The sequence below is a fragment of the Giraffa tippelskirchi genome, chromosome 10, assembly GCF_054371585.1.
Source record: "Giraffa tippelskirchi isolate mGirTip1 chromosome 10, T2T-mGirTip1v1.2.pri, whole genome shotgun sequence".
Taxonomy (NCBI): domain Eukaryota; kingdom Metazoa; phylum Chordata; class Mammalia; order Artiodactyla; family Giraffidae; genus Giraffa; species Giraffa tippelskirchi.
The window spans coordinates 55,189,963-55,207,731 of record NC_137284.1 but is presented as its reverse complement, the minus strand read 5'-3'; the positions used below and the strand labels follow the sequence as shown (position 1 = coordinate 55,207,731).

The 17,769-nt window shown below is 50.2% G+C and overlaps 1 protein-coding gene across 1 annotated transcript in view; it reads left to right on the top strand.

The window, feature by feature from the left end:
* ABCA13 (ATP binding cassette subfamily A member 13) overlaps nt 1–17,769 on the top strand; it is a 413,377-nt gene that overhangs the window by 170,648 nt on the left and 224,960 nt on the right. The window contains exons 37-42 of the mRNA XM_081536362.1: nt 404–541; nt 1,506–1,686; nt 4,070–4,288; nt 8,514–8,710; nt 13,375–13,532; nt 14,743–14,973. Coding sequence (XP_081392488.1) covers nt 404–541; nt 1,506–1,686; nt 4,070–4,288; nt 8,514–8,710; nt 13,375–13,532; nt 14,743–14,973 — 1,124 coding nt within the window. The remainder of the gene's footprint in view (nt 1–403; nt 542–1,505; nt 1,687–4,069; nt 4,289–8,513; nt 8,711–13,374; nt 13,533–14,742; nt 14,974–17,769) is intronic.

Below are 17,769 nucleotides of genomic sequence, written 5' to 3'. Positions count from 1 at the left end.
GATTAATTCCTTCAACTTTTAATCATGTCTAGTAATCCATGCAGATGGCAAAGACATACTGGAAGAGTGACAGCTAACAGGAAGGGGAAGGGTGGGGGAACATTCCACAATTATTTAATGTTAGTCTTACTTCTAATAAATACCTGCCTGTTTATTGAACACCTGCTCAGATGACTTTTTGTGGGAAGGGGATGTGAGGGCGTCACAGGGAGCCCTGGCCAGGCTGGGAGGCTGGGGGCTGATGTTCTGTCCCTTGTGGTCACTGGTCCGTGTATGGGATGTGGATCAAACATGATAAGATGGGATACATTTTTATAGTAATTTAGCTAAGATATTCCACTACAGAATCTTCTTCTAAGTAGAAAAACAAACAAATTGATTTCAACTCATCTTATTTTTTTAGGAACTTTTGGTTTAAGGAAACCGTGGTATTTCCCCTTCACCACATCCTACTGGAAGGACGTGTGTGGGCTAGTGGTGAAAAGGCAGAGCCCGGCCAGTTCTAACCTATTCTCCTCTAATGAGAACTTGGATGGTCAAGGTTGGTAAAGGGAGCATTGGAGGTGTGTCTCCTTCCAGTCAGCTTTGGTTTTGGTTTTCCTTTCCAGTTGAGCCTTTGTAACTCTGAGTGCATGGCTGCCCAGAGGCCTACTTTCCATCCCAGGTGGGCAGGAACCTGTGTGTTAGTGTCACTGTTCACAGCATCCTCTGTGCCTCTGTTGTAACTCAGCTAAATGAGCCTTCATTTCTAACATGAATTTGTGTAAATAATAAAAGCAAAGGTGGACAGCTACTGAGGTGTAATATACTTTAGAATGTTCGGTGTTTCACAAGTGCTAGTTTATTGCAGGCTCCATGGGAGAGAGACTGTCACTGCCCCTACAAATGGGGACATGCTTCCCAGGGGACTTGATGGGCATCTGCCCTGGCCTGGGGCTCGTTCACAGAGCACAACTTTTGGGAAAAAAATCTATGGATAAACAGGTTCTCACGATGATAATTTTATACTATAAGTCAATACTGTAATTTTCTGACTATACAAGTCAGAAATACAAATCTTACAGAAAATTTGGATCAGCACCACCTATTAACCTCTGGAGACTTTTGAAGTGTTCTCAGGGTGGACTGCATTTTCCTCACAAATACAAATACAAATCTTACAGAAAATTTGGATCAGCATCACCTCTGGAGACTGTCAGTCATGTGTAACTAATCTGATTTTGTTCTTCTATGTATATGTATATACAAACACATGAGTGTGTTTATTTTTATTTTCTTACAAAATGTATAACTTAAGGGCACAAAACCCTGCAGTCACTGCTTTCATTTATGTTTAGCCATTGTATAATATGCCTCTTGACTTAGGTAGAGAAAGATTTTGGAATTGCTTCATAAGTTTCACAAAGCTAGAATTCAAGCCCGAGGTAGCCGCTGGGTTATTACATGTGAACATTGTTTTAGAGACTTTTGAAATCTTCTCAGGGTGGATTACATTTTCCTCACAGGCTCATCCCTGCAAAATGGGGAAGGAGAGCTGGAAGGAGGCTCTCCCGGCGTTGTCCTGCTTTCTGTGACCAAGGAGCACTATCGCCACAAGGCGGGGGTCTGGGACCTGACCCTGACCTTCCACAGGGACCAGATCACTGCCCTGCTGGGGACCAACGGTGCTGGGAAGACCACTGTCATGTGCGTCCCACTCCTCTTTCTTCCTCCTTCCCTCCAGGGCTTTGGTTCTTAGAGATGTGTTTACCTGTGAGATAGGGGCTAGAGCCTTTTTTTGTTTGTTTATTTCTGTTTAGTTTCACTTGTTGTTGTTCAGTTGCTAAGTCCTGTCTGACTCATTGTGACCCCATGGACTGCAGCACACCAGGCTTCTCTGTTTTCACTCTCTTCCTGGAGTTTACTCATGTTCATGTCCACTGAGTGGGGGATGCTATCCAGCCATCTCAGTACAGAGTTTACAGACACATCAGAAAGACAGCTCTCTCGCTAGAGCTGCTGCAGGTCTGAGCAGACTCAGGGGTGGGCAGGGGGGATCTTTTAAAATAAAACTAATTCTTCTTTTATTGCCTGCAAAATATTCATGGGTTTACTTTGGGCTTTGAAAGTCTTATGACATTCTGTTCCCCCCTCCAACTAAGTTTAATTCTGCTTGCATACCTAGAGGAAGATGAAATTTTAATAACGTTTGCAAATTTTTTAACACTTCAGTATTTTTCTTTTTCATGTTCTGCTTTTTATGTGGCTGTGTTTTTGTGAAGCCTTTATTTGTGATATGGGATCCAGTGGTTCCAGATTTGTTTAAAAAATCAAATCATGTGATCCCAGAGAAAGAATCAGCTGAACACTCACAGTCCACAAAACAGCCCCAAGTTGGCTGTGGAAATGGGGCATTTTTAAGTCCAAACCAGCCAAATTATGGAATTTCTGTTTTGAACAAGTGACTTTCTTTTTGTTCTTTATTAGTAGGGCTAAATAAAGTATGCTTTGTTAACGCAAGGAAAGGGACTGTTTGCTTCAAGATTCTTAAAGTAGAAAAATAACATTCAAAAAGCTTCAGCAATCTCTTATTGACAATAAATTGAAAAGAAATATCTCTTTTCTTTTCTTGGATGCTGAAAAAGAAGTGAAGATTTCATGAAGGCTGTTTTTAGTGTTTTCAGATTAGCAAACGTTGCACTAATAATGATTCCGAAAGCCAGCCTCCACACTGTGCTTTTACTAATGCACGTTTCCTGCAAGAAAACCTGGAGTCTGTGTTTTGCACAATGGAGAGAATTAAATTAGGAGTTTTGGGATGTTTCGAGGGTCACTGGCTGCACTGCTTTTAATGACCATTGGAAATTGGTTGTGAGTCCTCCCAGGGATGTCTCTTACTGGCACTTCTCAGAGGAGAGGCTGAGAGGCTGCTTCTGGGCTGGTTGTCACCATGTGAAATGAGGTGCTCTGAGGTGCACTGAGATGTGTATACTCTGTTTCATTATATTCCCCGGAGAGGTCTGAAAACCATATAGCAAACAGCTGTCGGTCAAGGTTACTGAAGTGCAATTTATTCCCAGGAAACAGTATGTGTCCAGGGGTGCATCTGATGAGCTGATGGGCTTGGCTAAAGCTGCACAAAGGCCAGGGGACAAACAGGACACTGACATTTGTACCCTCATCCCCGCTGGCCCCTGGGCCTCCTGGATCCTGGCCCCTGAGCGACCACAGTCCTAATGTTTGAGGCTGTGGTACAGTTAGCATTTTCTAGCATTTCCTATAATGGAGTCGTACTGAGTCTCCTGTTGGCATGATGCTTGGAGACCCACTTGTGGTGCTGTTGCATCAGCTGTCAGGCCCTAAGGAGTCCATGCCATGGAAACAGCACAGTTTGTTTATCTTTTCATCTGTTGGTGCAGTTGAGGCTGTGTCAGGTTTTGGTGATGATAGGCATTCACATAGATCCTTTGTGTGGACAGAACATTTTAAGTTCTTTCTGTAAGTAGTTAGGTGTGGTTTGCTAGGTGATGTGGTGGGTATATGTCTAACTTTTTAGAAAAAGAACATAGTGTAAAGCGTGAATAATAAATGACCTGAACTAGGAGATGGCAGTCCTTAGGTGTCCTGTGGGCTGGCAGACAGGAGTTTTGGAGATGAGCTCTTGGCTTGTCATGAATTTGACATTGGCAGGTGGGTGGCTCAGGCATAGAGGCAGGAAGCCTGGCCACAAGGCTGCAGGGGGCAGTGGGAGGTATGTGCTGCTGCTCGGCTCACATCTAATGATGAGGACTTGGGTGGTTAGGCCATCCATTTAGGCTGTTTCCTCATCTGTGAAGACCCTTGGTGTCATCATTGAAAACTCTCAGCTGGGATGGTCATTGGGCATGGAGCATCCCAGGTGAGTATAACCTGACCACAGGCCCACGTCCCACCAAGCTCTGTCCAGCCTTTGTCTCACTGTGTAGCAGGTGCTGGCAGGGGAGGCTGGGTGTGAGTGCCCCATGGGATGAAGACGTCCCTGGGGCCGCCAGGTGGTCAGGGCAGCAGCACATCCAACTCCCGTTCCCCCACTGATGTGTCTTCTCTGCAGATCCCTGCTCACAGGACTCTACCCCCCCACGTCAGGGACCATCACTGTCAACGGCAGGAGCCTGCAGAAGGACCCATCTGTGGTCAGGGCAGAGCTGGGGGTGTGTCTACAGCGGGACATCCTGTTTGACCACCTCACAGTGCTCGAGCACCTGCTGCTCTTTGCCTCCCTGAAGGTGCTGCGAGGGACCCACCAGGAGCTGCGTGAGCAAGTCCACAGGTGGGTGATGCCACCTCTGCCCCCAGTCCTCCGTCCTATGTGGGTGGGTGGGGGGTGCAGGGAGATGCCTTATGAGCATCGCTGCTGCCTGTATTTGTGAGAAGAAAGCATTAGCAAGTGGTTCTAACTATGGAATTACACCCCCAACCCTGGGATCAGAAAGTGTCCCAAGGATGATACCGAACCTGGTCTGTCCTCAAGGAGGGAGCAGACAGCATGGGGGCTGAGGTCTGTGTCCAGACTGTGGGTGCCTGTGGGTGGCCTGAAGTGAAAAGGATGGGGTGGGGGCGTGAGGAGTGGGTGAAGGAGCCTGAGCAGTCCTGCCGAGGCGTCCAGACGTCACCCTGCAGATTCGGGGTTGTGGACAGGAGGGGCCAAGCAGCTGGGGGCCTGGAAGGCATACCTGTGACCCAGGGTGGGGAGGGGAGAATCTGGGGTCCGGATGCTTTCCAAGGGGAGCAGAAGACATGTGTGTGGCGAGAGGAGGCAGGGGCTGGGATGGCAGGATGGGCTGGGGTCACAGAGCTCTTCCAGTCTCACAGAGACTCACAGAAGCTGAGCCCATGGGGAGGAGAGGACCCGAGGTCCCTAGTCAGCAAACAAATCGGTGTCTCCAGGAGGTGAGTGTGGCTGGGGGGCGAAGGGGGAAGCACAGGGCTGGAGTGGGGCCTGAACCCAGTGGGGGAGCTGCTGACCTTGAAGACATGGGGCGGGGTTGTGTGTGAAGGCTGTGGCCCAAGCTGGGCTCTGCCCCTTAGGGGGACGCACAGTGAGACCAGTGTGGAGGCTCCTCACTCTCAAGCCAACTTCATGAAGCAGGACATCAGGCAGGCCTGACCCACGGGGGACCAGGCCAGGGCGTAAGGACAGATGGTGAGTCACTCATGTGCCTCAGAAGAAAAGGGGCCCCTGAGGAACTATGACCGTTACTGCTTATTGCTACCTTAAAATATGTTTGCAAGATTTATTTTGTAAAATAAGGATTTACAGTCACATGGTTGGCACTAACTGGTGTCTGAGGCTGTTCACCACCACAGCAGGACTGATTCACATCCCGTATTCAGAAGTGGCTGCTGATGACAACCATGCCAGTGATGGTGGGGACTCAGATACACAGGAAAACATTTACTTTGTACCAGTCAAGCCTGTCCTAAATGATAGCAGGAACTTAGGGAGAAATAGTGCACATCACTAAAGGACAAACTGGTTACGTGCTACCTACATTTTTAAAAAAATTCCCAGGCCACCAATTTTCCTTCAAAGTCTGCACCTACCCTGGACCACAGCAGACTCTGCTGTGCGGGGGGCTGGGCCCAAACCCAGCTCCTAAGGATGCTCTGGGGGCTTCATCTTCTGATTTGGGCACAGCAACCTCACTGGTTATCAGTTTGCTGTGAGTTACCTGGCAACGACTCTAGTGTGCACAGAGGTAGGTGGGGAGAGATCATGTTTTAGGACAGCCGTACTCAATTAGAGGAGCAAGGACTGAAAGCCCTGATTCGGAGGCAGGGTGATCAGTGTCAGCTCCTGTGGCAGCACTTGGTTTCCTTAATGGCCATCTTGGTTACAATCAAGCTGATGCAATCCTGGGTAGACTCCTTAGAGAAAACATTTGTCCAGAGTCAGGTCTTTACCATTTTGCCTTTTATTTGAAGGAGAAGGTAGAAGTCAAGAGGGGAACTTAATCAATGGTATGTCATGATGCGGTTAGCGTTAGTCCTGAGGATTCTGGCAAGCATCACAAGGGTTGAGCTACAGGCTGGCTTGTTTGATGGTGATGAGGCCCACGAGGGCATGTGTGCAGGTGGACACAAGGAGAGGACACAGCTTTGAATCCTGAATGCTGCTGTGTGAAGAGGATGGAGGGATGAAGAAGGACCTGCCAGGAACAATGGGGAAAGAGGAGAAACTAGTCCATTAAAGAGCAGGGATCAGTGAGGAAGGAGGAGGGACCAGACCATTAAAGAGGAGGGAGAGGTCTGGTGCATCAGATGCTGTTGAGGGTCAAGTAACATGAAGACTGAAGCATAACCTCTGGACTTAGTGTGAGGAGGTCGCTAGTTGACTGGATCAGAGCCATCTTGGTAGCACAATGGGGAGGGAGGTCTCTCTGGAGTCAGGGGAGAAAGGACGGAAGGAGGGGATTAGAAACTGAACTCTTCCTAGGAGTTTTATGCAAAAGGGGAGCAAAGATTTGGGACAATATCAAGATGAAAGCAATGGCAACCCACTCCAGTACTCTTGCCTGGAAAATCCCATGGACAGAGGAGCCTGGTAGGCTGCAGTCCATGGGGTCACGAAGAGTCGGACGCGACTGAACGACTTCACTTTCACTTTTCACTTTCATGCATTGGAGAAGGAAATGGCAACCCACTCCAGTGTTCTTGCCTGGAGAATCCCAGGGACGGCGGAGCCTGGTGAGCTGCTGTCTATGGAGTCGCACAGAGTTGGACACAACTGAAGCGACTTGGCAGCAGCAGCAAGATGAAAGAGAAACAGACATTTCAAATACTGAACAAACCACTGAGGCAAACATAAGGTGGGTGGCTTTCTGGGTGCCATCCTATGAGCAGTGGTTGGGATCTGTGTGGGGATGGCAGTGACACTGTGGAGAGCAGAGCCTGTGGACATAGGAAACAAGGAGGGGGAAAAGAGGAGAGTTCAGTTTTGTGGGAGTGATGGCTAGAGGCAGGGACCGGCTGGAGAAAGGATGTGTAGAAGAGGATGTGTGGAACTGAGCCTCTGGCGGGCCCGTGGATGCTGGAAACAACAAGGTCCAGGGTGTGGTTTGGTTATGAGTGGCTAGGAGTGTGCCGATTTCAAGATCAACAGAGAATAGAGAGGGTTTTGGTTTAAGGTAGAAATGTGATTAGGATGTGGATATTTGAGAACATCTGACATCTCACTGCCTTGTTTTTGTTTTCTCTGCCGGTCCATCTCTGGTTAATGGAACTAATGGGATTAGCCCCCAGAGGGTCACCTCCTCTGGAGCAGGAGCCACCAGGTGGGAAGGGATTGCTGGCTTCTAATGGGAATAAAGGTCAAGACAACCCCCTGCTGAGACGGGCCCCTTGTACTCTTCCTCCCAACTGGGCTGCTGTCCACAATGGGAGCACCTGACCAACAAGGGCAAAAACTGCTATAAATGCAGGTTGAGGTTCACTCCACAGGAAATGTAGGGCAACACGGACTAACCATCCAGTGGGCCGAGTGACAACGTGACCTGACAAGGGAGCCTGGGCTTCTGGGTCTGGATGAGGAATCTGTCAACAGTGAAACATTTACTCGGTGATCAGGTGCAAGTACCTGGGATTTTACCGGTGTCTGCATGAGAGTTTTGGAGTTTTTCTGGGCCCCAACAGTCTTGAAGCTCAACTGTATGGAACCTTGTAATCCCTCCTCTCCCCGACTCCTCCTCCTCTGGCTGCTCCTTGGCCTCTGGGAAGTTGTGACTGGCCTGTGGCTAGGAGGGAGGGAATCTACTGGGTGTGGGTGGGCAGAGGAAGGTTTCCTGTTGGGGCGGGGGTTGCTGCTGCTCCAAGAGGGGGCTTAACAGAGTGAGATAAAATAGGTGGTGAGAGTCTTAAGTGTCCACGTGTTACTAGGCACATAGTGCACAGTGAGAGGTTACTTGTGAAGGGGTGCCTCCCATGCATCAGATGTTGGGTGTCTGCAGTCAGTGGGGAGACTGGAAGCTCCTGGAGAGAAGAGGGCTGGTCCTCATGTTAGCGCCATCTATCGCTCCTGCTCTGCACGTGGTGACTCATGGCTGCGTCCCAGGTGCTCAGGCAGGAAGGGACTGATGCGGAGCTAGTGCTCCGGGGCGAGGTCAGTCTTCTGTAGACACGAGGATGGACAGTGGGTGGCCTCTGCCTGTTGTTCTGACCATACCTGCCCATCGCCCGTCTTCCCCAGGGTCCTAAGGGGATGGAGGTCCTTTGGCAGGTGAATGAATCCAGAGGGGACACAGCACGTACTTCCTACAGACAGGATCCACTGGGCAGGCCCTGGTGCCAGGGCCTCACGCTGGGTTCCTGGATGTGGTCGTATCCGGGCCCGAGGAGGCCGGCGCTGCAGCGTCAGGATCATGGGCACGTGGTTCTGGGCCCCCTCCATGTGTCCGCGGATGAGAAAGAGCCGAGTCCTCGCAGGTGACTCTTTCCAGAGTGGGACGTCAAGCCCAGCTGAGGAGTCCGGGAGAGTGAGGGCTCTGTTCTCGTTACAGAACTCTTCAGGATGTGGGGCTGACGCCGCACCAGCACCAACAGGCTCGAGTGCTCTCCGGGGGCACGCGGAGGAAGCTGTCCATCGGCATCGCCTTCCTGGGCGCGTCGGGGACCGTGGTCTTAGATGAGCCCACCAGCGGGGTGGACCCGTGCTCCCGCCGTGGCATCTGGGACATCCTTCTCAAGTATCGACAAGGTGGGGCTCGGCGGAGCGCTACTTCTCTTCCCGCGATATCACGGAGGAGGGCGGTGCTTTATCGTCTCCTTCCTTCCTATTGCTGTGAGGGATGATACGGCGCTGTTCTCTTTCCTGGGTGTTGAGGTGGAGAGGAATGAGGCCCGTGTCCAGTAATGATACGTTATCCGGGGAAAAGAAAAATTCCCAGGACCTCCCTGTCGGTCCAGTGGTTAAGTCTCATTGCTTCCAGTGCAGGGGGTGCGGGTTCCATCCCTGGTAGGGGAACTAAGATTCCACAGGCCCGTGGAGCATGCCTCCCCCCCACCTCCCCCAAAACAATAAAAAAATTACCCAGGGGCGCATGGCGAAGAGACACACCCATCGTGACATCTGGGGGTTGCTCAGCACCAGCAGTGGTGTCTTTCGAGCATGTTTCCCATGATACGAGCGGACACAGCACTCATCCACAGTGGGTTCCATTCTGGAGTAATTGTGAGATTATCAGAAGGGGTGTCCTAGCTACAATATGGAAAAAAAAAGTTTCCTCGCTTTTTTTCGGTGAGGAAACTGAGAGACAGAGAGAAGGGTGTGGGGTTTGCTTAGAGCCAGCCACAGAGGCGGTTCACCCAGCCAAGGGAGGAGCGGAGATGTGGTCTGGAGGCTTTGGGTTTCTCATCTTTGTTAAGGTGAATTTCTAACTTAGGACAGTAGATGGGCAGTTACTGATTTCCAGCTTCTGATTTCTCCTGTGTGACAGCCAGGAAGCATTGCTATGGGCATTTTGTATACAAACACTGGAATTTGGAAAGAAACCTCAGGAATAGGGAAACATACCTGGTGCTTCTAGGCAGGTGTGGAAGCGTCAGTGGCAGGGTTATTGCTGATTCTTGTAAAACATAGTTTTGCTTTTCTTTTTGCCCTTTTGTGTACAAAGCCTTTCTGACTTGACCTGAAATCTTCACCTCCCTGATGGAAGTTAGGATTTGCTCCTTAAGAAATGCAAGGAGAAAGGACCCAAGAAAAGTCATCAAATTCTCTCCTTAGGGCAGGAAAGATGGTCCTGTCACTTAAAGCTTAATCTGGGCTCAGGGAGAAGACCTGAAAGGACCATCTCGTCCTTTCTATTCTCCAGAAACGTAGAGGAGATGCAGAAGGACACAGGAAAATCAGATACAGGCGTGGCTTTCTATTCCTTTCTGGGCACTGGCCTGGGCTGGACAACCATTCCAGAATCATGAGGTTGTGCCAAGGACATGGATTCATCAGACCTGGTGCAGCTAGTCAGAGCTCATCAGGCCGAGCAGGACCCTCCCTGGCCCAGGGCTACACCCAGGGCGGGTGTCCTGAACTTTCACAGTTCCCAGCTTCTGGACTGAGAGAGAGCAGAGCCTGCCAGGGAGGCTGCCTGGAGGGACGAGGCGGGCCCTGGAAGCTGGGGGAGCCTGGGGGACGGGCAGCCAGCTGGACTGAGGGACCCCAGGGAGCAGGAGGTGCTCAAGGCCATGGGCTGACCTTGTCCAAGGCTCTGCTGTACAGGTAGAGCAGGGATAGGTCTGAGTCATCACCTGGGACCAGGAGACACTGACCACACTGACCTGAGCACCTCACCTGCCCGTTGCCCCAAGATCCCATCCATCCACTTACCTAAGGCCCTTTGGGGAGAAAAGTAGAGACCAGAAATGAAAACTCATGACTTTTGAACACCGTTTAAAGGGACTGATGGAGTTTTGAGATAAAACAAATGTAAATCATTTCCCTGCTCCTGGAGTGGGGGCAGATGAGAGGATGGGTGAGAGGCAGACAGATCAGTAGGTTTTGTTTCCTGCTTGCATGAATTGCAGCTCGAATTTCATACCACAAGTTCATGGCTCTTGTTTACTTGAAAAATCAGAGCTAGGATTTTCAGGGCACAGCTGACAGAACATTTGAGTCACGAGTGTAATTGTAACTTTGGATACAAAACCAGATCTGATAAAAATCTCAGAACTAGGCAACTTTCTTCAGATTCTCTTCTTATGAGTTAAATGTTTTCTCACTGTTCTTGGTCATTTGGCAATGGTTGTCTTTCGGGGGCTCCTTGGAAGAATCCCTGAGCTGATTGATGGGCAGAATCAGTAGGATCGGGTGGGGGGGTCCTAGGAGGGAAATATGTTTTCAAGAATCAAAATGTGTCCGTTTCTGGAAACAATCCCAAATCTCCAGGCAGCTGTGCCTCACCTTTGTAAACCAGATCTAAGCACAGCATGAAAACAAGCGACCCCTGCTGAGTAGAGAGGGTTCTGCTGACAGAACACGGGTGTTTGGGGTTCTGTCTTCCTGGGACCTGATCCGTGATTCCTTCTGAGTGATACGCAGTGCTGATCGCCTGGTGACCAGTGCTTCCGTGCCTGCCTTGGTGGGAGCAATAAGGATGGAAAAAGTACCAGAGCAAATTGGTCTGCTTGTTCCCCTCCTGCTCCACACTTCCTATATGACCTGGAGAAATGATCTCACCCCTCTGGGCAAACAGTTTTCCTGTTGCAAGTGGAGAGGATCATGCCGCTGGTAGGGTGGTGTGAGAAGTGTGTGAAAGTGTACAGCTGAGCACCTGGTACATGAGTGCTTGGCCAGTGGCCGTTCATCATTGTTGTTAAACAAGAGAAGTGGGTGTGGGAAAGATCGCTTTCTGAGGAGAGGGGTTCAGACAGCACCCAAACCAGGGAAGCAGTAAAGATGTGTCTTGCATTGTGACAATTGTCCATTGAGGGTTGAGGTGTGTCTCAAGTGGCCTAAATGTCCACTGAGAAACATCAAACATCTGTGAACTTCATCTACATTTTGGGGGAATTCACATTCCAGCTGACTTTCATTTTTAGATAATTTGATTGTCTGCAAACACATCATCTGGTCTCTAAATTGTCTCTAACTCCAGATCAGGGACTGAGCATATTTACTTAGCCTTGAAGGAACTTGTGTTGTGAAGGGATTTGGCTTTGGTCTTTGGGACACATCTATGGTGAACAATAGAATAGGCACATACCTTTTTTTTTTTTTTTCGGTTTTATTTACTTATTATTTTTTTTAACTTTACAATATTGTATTGGTTTTGTCATACATTGACATGAAGCACATGCCTTTTAATTAAACTGGAGAAGGAAATGGCAACCCACTCCAGTGTTCTTGTCTGGAGAATTCCATGGACAGAAGAGCCTGGCGGGCTACCGTCCATGGGGTGGTAAAGAGTCAGACACGACTGAGCACGCATACACTACATGGTGAAAGTGGCCACCATACCCCCTGCCCCTCTGTTACTCTAGGGTCTACATATCATGGTTTCCTTTTGATGTTTTTAAAAGATGAATTGAGAATCCTGGTCTTTCTATCTTTCTCTGCTATTTAAAAATATAAACTCAGGTAAAGTTAAAATCGGGCTTCCCAGGTGGCGCTAGTGGTAAAGAACCCACTTGCCAATGCAGGAGACCTAAGAGATGCAGGTTCAACCCTCGGGTTGGAAAGATCCCTTGGAGGAAGACATAGCAACCCACTCCAGTATTCTTGCCTGGAGAATCCCATGGACAGTGGAGCCTGACCATCTACAATCTATAGTGTTGCAAAGAATCAGACATGACGAGCGGCCTAGCACACAGGCATGCAGAGTTAAAATCATGTTCAGCCTTTGCTCTTGGAAAATTTGCTTTTGAGATAAGAATCAATCAGTGTGTTTATTCAGTAAACCAGAATAGGTAGAATTGGACTTGATGTAGTCCTGTGGGGGAATGTATTGAGTTGGCTAAAAAGTGTTCAGAGTTTTCCATCACATCCCAAAAAAACTTCTTGGCCAAGCCAATAGAAGCTAAAAGTCCTGTTGAGTGTCCCTTCATGTAACTGACATGAACTTTATGAAAATGCCTTCCAGGCTCTCTGGCCTCAGGCCCCCTGAGGTCAGTTTGGGCCCTTTCCTCCCCCAGAAAAGGCTGAAAAACGTGACCAGATGTGAGAATTCATAGAGGATACATATAAGCTGTTTCTGCAAAAAGTGGCCACATGCCCTCTTTCTTCCTGGGGAGGCCCTGGCTCATGCCCACCCCTCCCTTGCCCCCTGCCCAGTGCCCAGAATGCTCTCTCTGTGGTCTTGGCTGCTGTGAGCTCTCCCCAGGAGGAGGTAAGTGTGGTGCCCCCCATGACTCGTGGTTACATCACCTGACCAGGGCATTGACCGGCCCCTTGGCTGCTGCCCCCGCCCTTCATGGTGCTTACTGATGTTCTTACGCAGCAGCAGTAGTGCTTCCATAGGACAGAGCTTCTCCCAGCGTCCAGCAGAGGTGATAGTGAGGTTGAGGGTGGAGAGTCAAGGATCAGAGGACAGAGAAGGATGTCCCGTTCAGCTGTCTCTTTGTGAATTTCTCTTCGACATCCACTCAGTGATCTGTCTCGGGGCTCACAGATGGGGTGACTGGACCCGGGGACCCCCTGGCTTGCCCCTAGTGTCACACCTTGTGATGGTGGGTTTGCAGAAGCCATGTCCCAACCCCGAGGTGTTTCCGGGACTCTGATTTGGGGGGTGATCTCAACTGACTTAAAACCCTGTGATGCTCTTGACACCACCACCCCCCTCATCCCCCTGCCTCAGTTCCTCCACTGGAGGGAGGGGATGAACCCCTGGTGTGCCATGCAGATCTGATGCCCCCTTTCCTGGGTTGCAGGTCGGACGATCATCTTCACCACCCACCACCTGGACGAGGCTGAGGCGCTGAGTGACCACGTGGCTGTGCTGCAGCGGGGGCGGCTCCGCTGTTCCGGGCCGCCTGTCAGCCTGACCCAGGCCCACGCCCAGGGGCTCTGCCTGACGCTCAGCAGGCAGGTGAGACCCTGGTTGTGGACACAGGGAGATGTGTCCCTCCTTGGTTGGGGGAATGGAGGAGACTAATCGAGACTGTTCCTCAGTTACAGCATTTCTATGTTGCAGTCAAGTCATTTAGCAGATCTTTATCCCAAATCCAGGCAGGGCCTTGCTGGTTCTGGGTCTTGGGGGAGGTGACAAAATAGGGTGTGTGGTTTCTGCACAGGGTCCTTGGGGTCTCAGTCTTTGGGGAGGAAACAGTGTGCTGGAGAAAGAGATAAACAGAACGTGGTTACTGGTGGGTGTGAAATTGGGAGGCAGGGGCAGGGAGGTGGGAGGGCCCGGGATGAGGCTCAAAAGGGAGGTGGTAATTAAGTGGAGGCCTTTGTGTACAGAGGCCCTGATGCTAAAATAAATTTTACAGCAGTGAGTGAGGCCTCCCAGATGCTCTCTGTCTGCCAGGAGAAGTCAGGTGGAATTTAGGGCCCCTGATGGGAAACAGGGTTGGCCTGAGTGGCTGGCTGGGCACCACCATGGCCCCACGTGTTCCCAGGTAACTTTCTGACCCTGATGCTTGGTTCAGAGGCTAAAGCTGTACCACAGAGCTGAGCCAAGTGGAGAGGGACTGAAAGGGTGAAGTCAGAGTTCACAATGAGAGACATCCTCATTGCCCTGTGTCAGCTGGGGGCGGGCCGTAGCTGCTTTGGGGCTGGGATTCAGGGCTGAGGTCTCTAAGTTGCCCCCTACCCCCCTAGTCCTGATGGTCTGACCCTTGGTGCCCCCGGGTCCAGGTTCCTATTTGCTTCCTCTCTATTCAGGGTGAGTATCTTGCTGTCCTGTGGGGTGGGTGCCCTTCCTCCATGGGTGGGGGTCCTTGTCTCTCTTTTAGGAAGACTCAGCCCCATGTCCTGTGGTCCAGTTGCTGGGCTGGAGTGGCTTTCAGGATTCTCCATAGGCAGCGAGGGCCTCCATAAGCATAGACCTCCTGGGGGCCTGTCCCATGTACCTGGGGACCAATTAGTGTTACATCTTGCCTGGCCAGCTTTCCCACTAGATTTAAATTTAAAAAGGAAAAGGTGCAATGCATCCTGGAAATGCTATTTCTTGATTTTGCTGCTTGGAGTTGAAATTTCAAAATAACTTGCCTAGGGGTAGAGGTGAAACCAGTTAATGTAGATTTAGTATGTTTGGGTTTGGATTCCTTACTCTTCCTTTGCTTTCTTGGGGGTAGCCTTCTGTTTCGGAGGCCGATGACCTGAAGGATACAGCTTGTGCCACGTCTCTGATCCAGACCTACATCCCACAAGCATTTCTTGGAGGTAGCAGCCGGGGCGAGCTGAGATACACGATCCCTGAGGGTTCAGACAGAGCCCGCTTCAAAGGGCTCTTCCAGGCCCTCGACCAGAACCTCCACCAGCTGCACCTGACAGGCTACGGGCTCTCAGACACCACCTTAGAAGAGGTACCTTCTGATGAGAGATACTCGAGCAGGCTTTTCTGGTTTATGCTTTGTTGCTTTGCATGGGAGAGACAGCAGGAAAGGAAGTGCTGGGGACCCTGTGCATTTTCATTCATGTCCCAGCTCTGATTGGCAGCAGGCATGGCATTTATATGAATTTAATGCACTGGATAGGTGACTGTGGTTCTTTAAGGGGAATAGCATTTTTATATTTGAGAATTTTGATATTTTTAATCTAGAAGCACTAGCTCTCCAGACAGTTTCAGCAGCTGGAGGCTGGCTGGTCCTATTTCCTCACCTGGCGGCGTCCTTCTCTTTTCACTCTGGATCTAGTTCTGCTCAGAAGTCCCAGCCCCACCCTGGGAAAAGATGGACAGAAGCTCACACGTGGGAATGATGCTCCTCCCCTGTCCTCCCCTCCCACTCCCCCGAGGGAAATGGTGCTGGCACTAGCTCCTCAGAGTATGGGTGTGGTTTCTTCATGGATGCTCTAAGGAGCCAGAGCCAGGGTTTTCCTCCAGGAGGAAGTTGCTATTTTGTGTACACAATCCAATGGCAAGCTGTGTGGGGGGGCCTTGAGGTTGATTGTGAGCCAGATCTGAGTTTTACAAAGCACAGCAGATTTCAAATAAAAGTCAAGTGCTGAAGATGAAAAATGTCTGGAAAGAACCTTGGGCCACTATTACCCGAGAATAGTAATAGAGTAACACCTGGGACTTTCAATGGCCATGAGAATTAAAATACTGAGGCTCCTAGAATGTCAAAGGCTGAACTTTTGGTTGAGTTTTAGAAGGGACTTGGGGGCTTGAAGGCACGTCCCTGGGTGGGTTAGTGATGCAGGAGGTGAAGCAGCCATTTGTGTGTAAATCAGTGTGACTCCAGGTGACAGCAGCCCCACAACTTTTTTCTCGAATAAGTGGTCATAAAAGATTGGAAAGCAGTACAAGATTTGCAGTGCTGCAAACTGCTTTTATGCATAGAATGTATTTGATTTTTCCTTTCTAACTCTGTAACTTATTATTCCTGTTTTAAGGTTGAGGCTCAGATAGGCTAATTTTACCCCAAATTGCAAGGCTTATGAATAATAGTGCTGCTCTTGGACCTAGGTTTTCTGAGAGTGAGTCAGGTTGAATGGGTCATGACCTTGGGGGTGATGCTCTGGCTTCCATGGACCATCAGCTATCATCTTGTTCTTATGAAAAGAGCAGTTGAGGCCTATAGGACAACAGGGGACAGCCTGATTCACAACCAGGAAGGATGGATACGAGCTGCTTCCTCAGCCAGAGCTTGGAGTCCTGAACCCTCTTTGTCAGGGCCAGCTTTCCCTCTGTTGTCCTTCCAGCTGAGACACGGATACCTTCCCCACTGAAAGGCAGCTCTGATCCTGCGGTCCTGGCAGCTCTGCCCGCCTCCTCTGCCCGCCCCACAACCCCCTCTGACTTGCCATCTTGCACCTGGGATGCTGAGGGTCTTCTGTGCCCAGCTGCACTCCAGCTACACTGGTGCACGCTCAGCCCCAATGGCTGCTGATCAACGTTTCCTTGAGAGCTTGTTTGGAGGTTCTAGCAGGGGAGAACAGCTACTTGTATACCCTTGACTGAAGCCCGATCCTTCTCTATCAGGGATGGTCGTCCTCTTCAGCTGAGCTCGCAGCTTCGGGAGGGATACCCATGGAGCAGTGAGGGGGGAAGGGACAGCCCCCTAGGCAGCCAGGTCAGCCAAGTCACCCTGGCGATCAGCGGGGTGACAGATGTTGTAACCAGATCACCCTCACATCTTGATGAATATTTCCTGGATGATGGTGTGTCCGGCTTGTGGGGACAGCCTGTCACAGTGGAGGTGGTGGGTCTCAGCCCACACCTTTCTCCCTCCAGTATCTGCAGCCTTGGATGAGTCATTCAACTCCTGAGCCTCCGTTTTGTGCTCTTTAAAATGGAATAATTATTCCAGGAATTACCCATAATAGTTAAATGCCTGGAATGAACCAGGGAAAGCAGTAAAGGTCCTTCTTGCCTTGGAATGTGAGACTATTGCTGGGGCTTTGGGGTAACAATGGAATTACATTGCGTGTATGCTCCAGGAAAAGGCACCTCTTGTCCAGGGCTTTTGGCTTTCGCCCCTCCTGCCCGTCTGGATGCAGAAGACGGGGCATTTTCTAGACCTCCTCCCATGATGCCTGAGTTAGGGTGGGTCGGGGTTCTCCGTGGACCTCGATGGATGGCTCAGGCAGCTGCTTGGAGCCCTGGCCAGTCTGGACTGTGGTTCTGCCATTCACCACTGGCCACTGTCCTCTGAAGTCTGGATGACCAATCTGAGTCATCCAGGAATCTAGTCACTAGTTACTAAGAAGCTAGTGATCTGTGCAGTTAGGAGCCTCTGTGTAGTGTGAATCACAGCTTCTCTGCAGATGGAGAGGAGGTACCTTGGGGAGTTGTTTCGCCAGCCTAGGTCACTTGAAAAAGAAGACTAGTTTCTTTTGAATTGTAAGAAGAGAGGATTGCCAGTCACGTGCAGACATGTTATGTGGTATCTCTCTGGAATCATCTATGTCACTGGGTATTTCCTAGTGTATAGTGCCTGGTGTGGACAGATGGACACATGTCCTGCACTCGCTGGACTCAGCTTGGGCAGCCAGGCCTGAGGGGGCATGGCTCAGCCTTTTGGACCAAACACACTCACCAGTAATGACGAGTGTTCACCCTTCTCATGTGTGTGCTCGCTTATTTATGATTAAACCCATAGCTAGAACGAGTGTTCCTTCGTGTAAGTGGCATCTTACTCTGCTACCAGTGAAGCAGG